This window comes from Mandrillus leucophaeus, unplaced genomic scaffold (genome assembly GCF_000951045.1).
Source record: "Mandrillus leucophaeus isolate KB7577 unplaced genomic scaffold, Mleu.le_1.0 Scaffold22, whole genome shotgun sequence".
In the NCBI taxonomy this organism is placed as follows: Eukaryota; Metazoa; Chordata; class Mammalia; order Primates; family Cercopithecidae; genus Mandrillus; species Mandrillus leucophaeus.
In genome coordinates, this window is record NW_012102254.1 from 126,599 (window position 1) to 135,526 (window position 8,928).

General features: G+C 48.4%; 1 protein-coding gene across 2 annotated transcripts in view; it reads left to right on the plus strand.

Moving 5' to 3' along the window:
- The first annotated feature begins 1,956 nt into the window (after positions 1 to 1,956).
- The window catches only part of MON1A (MON1 secretory trafficking family member A), a 29,170-nt gene continuing 22,198 nt past the window's right edge, over positions 1,957 to 8,928 (plus strand). For both annotated transcript variants that reach the window (XM_011980869.1, XM_011980870.1), the window contains exon 1: positions 1,957 to 2,706. In XM_011980869.1, coding sequence (XP_011836259.1) covers positions 2,429 to 2,706 — 278 coding nt within the window. In that variant the 5' untranslated portion in view covers positions 1,957 to 2,428. The remainder of the gene's footprint in view (positions 2,707 to 8,928) is intronic.

The following is an 8,928-nucleotide window of genomic DNA, read 5'->3' on the forward strand; positions in this document are numbered from 1 at the left end:
AAAAAAAAAAAAAAAAGAAAAGAAAACTTTAAATTTGTCTTCTGGGCCGCGTGTAGTGGCTCATACCTGTAATCCCAGCACTTTGGGAGGCTGAGGCGGGTGGATCACAAGGTCAGAAGTTCAAGACCAGCCTGGCCAAGATGGTGAAACCCTGTCTCTACTAAAAATACAAAAATTAGCTGGGCATGGTGGTAGATGCCTGTAATCCCAGCCACTCGGGAGGCTGAGGCAGAGAACTGCTTGAACCTGGGAGGCGGAGGTTGCAGTGAGCTGAGATGGAGCTACTGCACTCCAGCCTGGGCGATAGAGAGAGACTTCGTTTGAAAAAAAATAAGTAAATAAATTAAATTAAATTAGTCTTCTATGGAGATGAATTCTATAGGGTGTAACTTCAAGTTAATGAAATACAGGCAGGATATTAGCCAGGCATGGTGGTTTATGCCCTGTAATCCCAGTACTTTGGGAGGCCAAGATGGGAGAATTGCTTGAGGCCAAGAGTTTGGTACCAGCCTTGTCAACATAGCATAATGAAACCACCATCTCTAAAGTGAAAAAAAAAAAGAAAGAAAAAGAAAAGGAATATAGTCAGAACATTTCTGTACCAAGCAGAAAATGTTATATCTTGACTTAAACTCTCCTTCCTTCTTTCCTTTCTTCCTCCCTCCCTCCCTCTCTCTCTCCCTCCCTTCCTCCCTTCCTTCCTTCCTTCTTTCTTGACTCTCTCATTCTTGTTGTCCATGATCATGGCTCACTTCAGACTTGATCTCCTGGGCTCAAGCAATTCTTCCTGCTTCAGCCTCTGGAGTAATTGGGATTACAAGCCTGTGCCACCAAGCCCAGCTTATGGCTCAAACTCTTATAGTGTAATAATTAGTGAAAAAAACTGTATAAATGATTCTTGCCCTAAGGGAGGGAACGTGTACTTCTGAGCTAATGAGGAGATAAAATACTGAGTGACCTGTGGAAACCTGGAGAGACTCTCAGTTAAGGAATAGGGCATTTTCTTATGTCCTTACCTAAAAGTGGGGGACAGGGGGTTGAGAAAGGTTCCCTTAGACTATGTGCAAGAACTTGATAGCCTTATGCAAAGCCATCTTCAGTGAAAGGCCACAGCTTTGTCACCATGCCAGTCACAGGTCAGTGTTGCGGAAGCAGGCTGTGGTGGCAGCCATGTGAGACTGGAAGAAAAGCCCAAGGACGGAGCTCTACCGTAACTCCAGTGTAGGGCTCAGAGAGGGACAGGACACTGCCCCCAGGTGCTTGTGGAGCAGGAGGGAAAGTCAGAGGAGTGATTTGACTTTTTCTTTCATCCTATTAACTGTTGGGAGAATAAACCATAAGGCTGTAAAGTGAATTAATTGCTTCAGAAAAAAACATGAGCAGTGGGCCAATCCCTAATTTTTGCTTTTTAAAACCATCTCTAAAAATAAGGGCCTTTTGGGAAAGCCTGTTGTTGCCTGTTTTCCTGTTGTTTTTATTGCTTTGCATCTAGGAAATTACAAATAATGATTCTTTGCAATGGCAAATCCCCTGGGGTACTTTTAAAACAATAGTGATGCCTGGTTCCCCAACACTCCACCTTACTCTAAATTCAATTAAATCAAAATCTCTAGGGCTGGTGTCCAGGCATTGGTTTTTTGTTGTTGTTGTTTTTGAGACAGGGTCTTGCTCTGGTGCTTAGGCTGGAATGCAGGGGCATGATCACGGCTCACCGCAGCCTCGACCTCCTGGGATCCCACCTCAGTCTCCCGAGTAGCTGGGACTATAGGCACAAGCCATTAAGGATGGCTAGTTTTTGTATTTTTAGTAGAGATGGGGTTTCACCATGTTGGCCAGGCTGGTCTGGAACTCCTGACCTCAAGTGATCCGCCCACCTCGGTCTCCCAAGTGTTGGGATTACAGGCGTGAGCCACCTCGCCCGTCCTAGTTTTTGTTTTGTTTTGTTTTGTTTTTTTAAAGCTTCCAGGGATATTCTGTGTGCCGTCAGAGTTGAGAACTACCGTTCTAGAGCATTATACTGATACATTAAAACGTGGCTACAAATACGGTTTTAGAAGCAATTAGTGCGACTTTTGCGCATGCCCACATCCTTTACAGCCTGTGTGGCTGGGCCCACTGATGTCATTTATCCAGTCCCTCAAACTTGCACTGTCCTTCCACAATCAGTGGGAGAAACAACCCTAACGTCCCTTTCTCTCCCTTGAAATGAACTGCTAGCTGGCTCGGAGGGTGAGGCCCAGAGTCCAGGTCTGCGGTCTGTGTGGGGCTCTAGGCTCTAAGGAGGCGCCCAGGTCCCTAGAAGGCGGCGCCGGGTGAGGCAATCCTGGACGCGGGTCAGGACCTGCCCGCAGCTACGCTGGGACGAGGAACCCAGAGCCAGTCCCGCGGCGCGGCAAGCGGCCGGGCGCTAAGGACTACGTTTCCCACAATGCACTCCGGGGGCGGGCCGGGTCGGGCTGTGCGGCTGGAGCTGGGCCTTGGCTGCGAGAGGCCGGAGAAAGCTGTCTTCCTGCACTGGCGGCCGGGTGAGGGCGGTGGGAGGGCGCGGTGCCTGCGCTGTGGCCATGTCTGTGTACGCAGGGGGCCGGGGCCCCGCGAAGCTGTGCCCTCAGGCCGGGCCCAGCCGGACACCCTTACCCCCCCAGGGCTCTGGCAGAGGGCAGTGACCGGCACCTTCTGTGCGTCCTGGGCCCCTCTGAGAAACAGGTGAGTTGACTGCCACCCCACGTGGCCTGGAGGCACCTAGAGACTGGAGAGCTGTCATCTTTGGAGGGAGGGGCTTGAAGACGGCCATCAACGCTATCGCTTGCAATGGGAAGACTGTGTCTCCCTGGGGTCCCTCAGCCGGCTGGCCCCCAGCTGGGGAATACAAAAGGCGAGATCTGGAACCCATACTTAGGCTGGGAGGGCGAGGTCCGGTAGGGGGCAGTGGCCAGGTAGGACTCTTCCCCACCCCCCACCCCCACCCCTCAACAAACGAACACATATTCGGCCGGTAGAGTCTTCTCAAAAAGCAACAGAGGTGACTGGGATGAGCGGGGCAGCACCTGGAAAGGGCTTGGGGCTTTGCTTTGTTGTTGTTTTTAGACAGAGTTTCACTCTTGTTGACCAGGGTGGAGTGCAATGGTGTGATCTCAGCTCTCTGCAACCTCTGCCTCCCAGGTTCAAGCGACTCTCCTGCCTCAGCCTCCCGAGTAGCTGGGATTACAGGCATGCTCTACCACGCCCAGCTAATTTTTTGTATTTTTGTATTAGTAGAGACGAGGTTTCACCATGTTGGCCAGGCTAGTCTCGAACCCCTGACCTCAGGTGATCTGCCTGCCTCAGCCTCACAAAGTGCTGGGATTACAGGCATGAGCCACTGTGCCCAGCTGGACTTTGCACCAGTTTGTCTGGTGCAACTGGGTTGTCCCTTGTACTAGGTGAGCCACGCTTTCTGGGCACAAGTTTGCAGAGGGAGGGTAAGCACCCTTTGTCAGGGAGGGAAGTAACCGCCAGAAGTGACAAGGACCAGACTATGATCTCAGCATGGAGTAGGCATCCTGCTGAAGCAGCCATAGCACAGTCTCGAACCTGGGCCTTGTCTGCCACACATCTTGTATCCTGGCACCTCCTTCCCAGACAGACCACTCCAAAGGGTTAAGGTGAAATGAAGTGCTATCCAAGCAGGAAGAGGGAACAGGAGTGGTAGGGAGTCAGTAGGGAGTGGCTCCTGAAGGCCTTCTTGGCTCCAGGGCTGCCTGAGTGAGAGAGGCACACTAAAAGCGCTGACTGAGCCAACTTGTTTGGTGACATTGCTCACAGGCATAGCAGGGCACTTTTAGGAAAAGCAAGGCCTGGGGCTTCTGAGAAGGGTCCCCTAAGAAGGGGCATCTGGGGCTGGTTCTAAGAGACCTCCTTTGCCTAACTTCTTCAATTCTAGCCTCCCAGGAGCTTCAGTTGCTCAGTTGTGGCTCCAGTGGGGGTTGGGGTGGATTTTGCTGTGATTCACTCAGCCTCCCTGTTTGAGTGTCCAGAGTAAGTATACAGAGAGCTGTTTGCTTCATCAGGCCTCTGGCTGGACCCCAGACTGACCTAGGAGATGCTGAGATACTGTATGATCTCAGGTGGCAGGAGAACTGTTGTGAAGGAAGTATCCACTAGCTCTGGCCAGCTGATCCTGCCAACCCTTCCCCAGGCACGTACCATGCTGGGTACCACTCAGCCACTCTGGGCTTAGTCAGCTAAAGCCCACAAGGGATCAGTGGAGAGTGGGCCCTGAGGACAGAATAAGTAAGCTATTGTAGACCTTGTCTGGTTCTTTGAACCAAAAGTGCAAGGTCACAGAGCAGTGGCATGTGGCAGACCAAGGAGTTTTTTTTTTTTTTTTTTTTTTTTTTTTTTTTTTGAGACAGAGTTTTGATCTTTCGCCCAGGCTGGAGTGCAATGGCGTGATATCAGCTTACTGCAACCTCTGCCCCCTGGGTTCAAGCGATTCTCCTGCCTGAGCCTCCTGAATAGCTGGGATTATAGGCGCCCGCCACCACAGCTGGCTAATTAAGGAGTTTAATTTAGGAGAGACTTCCAGGAGCAGCAGAGAGCCAGTTGTCTATTCCTGCAACTCCAGAGCCAGTGAACAACCAGTTAGCCTGGAGGAACTCCCAGCTATCTATAAGACAGCTCTTTGACCTGACTCCCAACTGTCTATAGACAGCCCTAGCCTGAAGGTGAGTCACTTCAGGCTAGGGCCCACCTGGCTTTGCAAGGTCAGAAGCATATTTGCCCATATGCCATTGTAAGCTGAGCAAAATCTCAGAGGCCTGATTTACATGGCACAGACCACTGGATTCATGTGGTATTATAAGTGCAGTCACACATGGACTGAATGCTAAGTAAGAATAATCAGGATGTGCTAATGGGAGCAGCTGAGTATGTAATCAAATTACATGGATTATTTCATTTAATCTTCCCACAACCCAAAGAATCAATACTACTATCCCATTTTATAAATGAGAAAACTGATACCAGGCCAGGTTAATCCAGGTCCTTCTAACCTCAAAGCCATTGTTCCTGAACACCTGACTACTACCAATGATAAGTCTTCCCCACGGGCAGGGATTTCCAGAGGCCACATGATAGATGTGATGGAACTGGGCATTCTTCAGAGATCTTTCAGTTTTCCTTTCCATTTTTCTTTTTTAATTGCCTGAGGGATAAAAACACAAGTTCGGCTGGGCACTGTGACTAATGCCTGTAATCCCAGCACTTTGGGAGTCCAAGGCCGATGGATCACCTGAGGTCAGGAGTTTGAGACTAGCCTGGCTAACATGGTGAAACCCCATCTCTACTAAAAATACAAATATTAGATGGGCACGGTAGTACACACCCATAATCCCAGCTACTCAGGAGGCTGAGGCACAAGAATTGCTTGAACCCAGGAGGCAGAGGTTGCAGTGAGCCAAGATCACACCACTGCACTCCAGCCTGGGCGACAGAGACTCCATCTCAAAAAAAAAAAAAAAAAAATCTCCCTCCCAAAGATGTTTGCTGGCTGGATGTGGTGGCTCACACCTGTAATCCCAGCACTTTGGGAGCCCTAGGAGGGAGGATCTTCAGCTCGGGAGTTCAAGAACAGCCTGGACAACATACTGAGACCCTATCTCTACAAAAATAAAAATTAAAAAATTAGCCAGGTGTGGTGGCACGTGCTTGTAGTCTCAGGTACTCAGGAGGCTGAGGTGGAAGGAGCACTTGAGCCTGAGAGGCCAGGGCTACAGTTAGCTGTGATCACATCACTATTCTATCTCAAAAAAAAAAAAAAAAAAAAATAGAACTCCTTCTGCATGTGGCTTAAAGCCACACTGAAATTTGTGGCAGGTAACCTTCAATCCAGAGAAATAAAGCAGGGCAAGAGGGGTAAAGAGCAGGGATATTGATAAGGTAATGCTTGAATAGCAACCTGAAGGAAGTAAGGGACTGAGTCACATAGATAACTAGCCCAGGCAATGGAGTAGGTCAAGTGGGGTGCAGGGGGAAAGTTCAGCAAGGGCAAAGTTCTAAAGTGAAAGTGCCCAGGAGGCTTAAGGAAAGCCAGGAGGTCACTGTGACTGGACTGAATCACAGTTAGTAGGGAAAAAGGATAGGAGATGAGGTCAAATAAGTAATGGGGAAGGAGTTATGTTGAGTGGGGCCTTGTGCACTACTGTGAGGAAATTGGCTTTCTTACTGAGTAAGGTGGGACCATTGCAGAGTTGTGAGCAGAGGAACTGCATGACCTGAATTTTGTATCAGGAGAATCACGTTGCTGTAAGAAGCACAGATTATGCAGGGACAAGGGCAGAAGAGGGGAGACTGGATAGGAGACTACTACAACAATCTCCTAGAGTGACACTGGTGGCTTTGACCACAGTGGTAGTTGTGGAGGTGATAAGTCGTCAGATTCTGGATATAGGCATTTCCCACTTAACATCAGTAATCTGTTTCATGAAAATTGGACATTGTGTGAAATCATTAACTTAATATATTTTCCATTGATTGACTGATTGAGACAGGGTCTTGCTCTGTTCCCCAGGCTGGAGTACAGTGGCACAATCATGGTTCACTGCAGCCTTGACCTCCTGTACTCAAGCGATCCTCCCACTTCAGCCTCTTAAGTAGGTGGGACTACAGGCATGAGCTGCCCCGCCCAGCTAATTTTTTATTTTGTAAAGACAGGGTCTCACTATGTCAGCCAGGCTGGCGCTCAGTAATTTTCTATCAATTCTATTTGGAATGTAATTTGAAGCTTTAAATGCACATTACTTTGTTAAAAATATAGATAAGATTTTAATGATGTAAATGTACATATTTTCTGTATAAACATACACTGGGCCAGGTGTGGTGGCTCACACTGTAATCCCAGTACTTTGGGAGGCTGAGGCAGGCAGATCACTTGAGTCAAGGAGTTTGAGACCAGCTTGGGCAACATAAGGAGACCCTGTCTCTACAAAAAATTTAAACATTAGCCAGGCATGATGGCACATGCCTGTGGTCCCAGCTACTTGGGAGGCTGAAGTGGGAGGATCACTTGGGCCTGGGAGGTTGAGGCTACAGTGAACCGTGATCACACTATTGCACTTCGGCCTGGGTGGCAGAGTGAGACCCTCTCTTGATAGATAAATAAACATAAGCTGAATCAATATAAGTTTGGTATATTAGTTAACTATTGCTGTGTAACAAATTATCCCAAAACTTAGCAGCTTAAAATGACAGTATTTATTATTGCATACAGTTCTTGTGGGTCAAGAATTTGGGAGCAGCTTAGCTGGATGGCTCAAGCTCAGGGTCTCTTATTACTTTGAAGTCACCTGAAGGTTTGACTGGGCCTAGATGATCTGCTTCCAAGATGACTCACTCATGACTAGCAAGTTGGTACTGGCTGTTCACAGGAGGTCTCAGTTCCTTGCCATGAAGTTCTCTCCATAGAGCTGCTTACATGTCCTTAAAACATGGCTGATGGCTTTCCCTAGAGGGAGTGATCCGAGAGAACAAGGCAGAAGCCACAATGTCTTTTATGACCTAGCCTCAGAAGTCACACATTGTTTTTTCATTTTTTTTTTTTGACAGGGTCTTGCTCTGGCACCCAAGCTGGAGTGCAGTGGTGCGATCTTGGCTCGCTGCAACCTCTGCCTCCCGGGTTCAAGCGATTCTCATGCCTCAGCCTCCCAAGCAGTTGGGATTACAGGCGCCCACCACGACACCTAGGTAATTTTTGTATTTTTAGTAGAGATGGGGTTTCACCATGTTGTCCAGGCTGGTGTCAAACTCCTATCTCAAGAGATCTGCCCATCTTGGCCTCCCAAAGTGCTGGGATTACAGGCATGAGCCACTGTCCCCAACCACACATTGTTATTTACAGCGTCCTTTTGGTTGCATAGGTCAGCCCTGCTCAGTGTGGAAAGGGAGTATGCAAAGGCATGCATAGCAGGAGTTGAGGATCACTAGAGACCATCTTGAAGGCTGACAACCACAGCTGGATATTAAAAACGAAAAGGCATTCTATGGTGAAAATGTTAACCAGAGACATTTTGCTCGATGTGCCTGTATTCTGAAATAGAACTGACAGGATTTGCTCATGGTTTGGTATACGAGGTGTGGGAAAAAAAAGAGAGGCATAAGGATTGACTCCAAGGTTTTCCCTTTTTTTTTTTTTCTGTGAGACAGAGTCTCACTCTGTCGCCCAGCCCGGAGTGCCACAGTGCGATTTCGGCTCACTGCAACCTCCACCTCTCCAGTTCAAGAAATTCTCCTGCCTCAGCCTCCTGAGTAGTTGGGACTACAGGCATGAGCCACCACACCCGGCTAATTTTTTGTATTTTTAGTAGAGACGGGGTTTCACCATGTTAGCCAGCATGGTCTCAATCTCCTGACCTCGTGATCTGCCTGCCTCGGCCTCCCAAAGTGCTAGGATTACAGGTGTGAGACACCGTGCCCGGCTGACTCCAAGGTTTTTCACCAAACAACTTAAAGGATGAGATTGTCTTTCTTGGCCAGGTGCAGTAGCTCACACCTGTAATCCCAGCACTTTGGGAGGCTAAGGCGGGCAGATCACGAGATCAGGGGTTTAGACCAGCCTGGCCAACATAGTGAAACCCTGTCTCTACTAAAAATACAAAAATTAGCCAGTGTGGTGGCATGCGCCTGTAGTCCCAGCTACTCTGGAGATTGAGGCATGAGAATCACTTGAACCTGGGAGGTGGAGCTGAGATCACACTGTTGCAGTGAGCTGAGATTGCACCTTTGCACTCCAGCCTGGGTAACAGAGCAAGACTGTCTCAAAAAAAAAAAAAGATTGTCTTTGTCTTTTTCTCTTTCGTTCTTTCCTTCCTTCCTTGCTTCCTTCCTTTTCCTTTCCTTCCTTTCTTCCTTTACTTCCTTTCCCTCCTTTCTTTTTTTTCTTTTTTTTTTTTT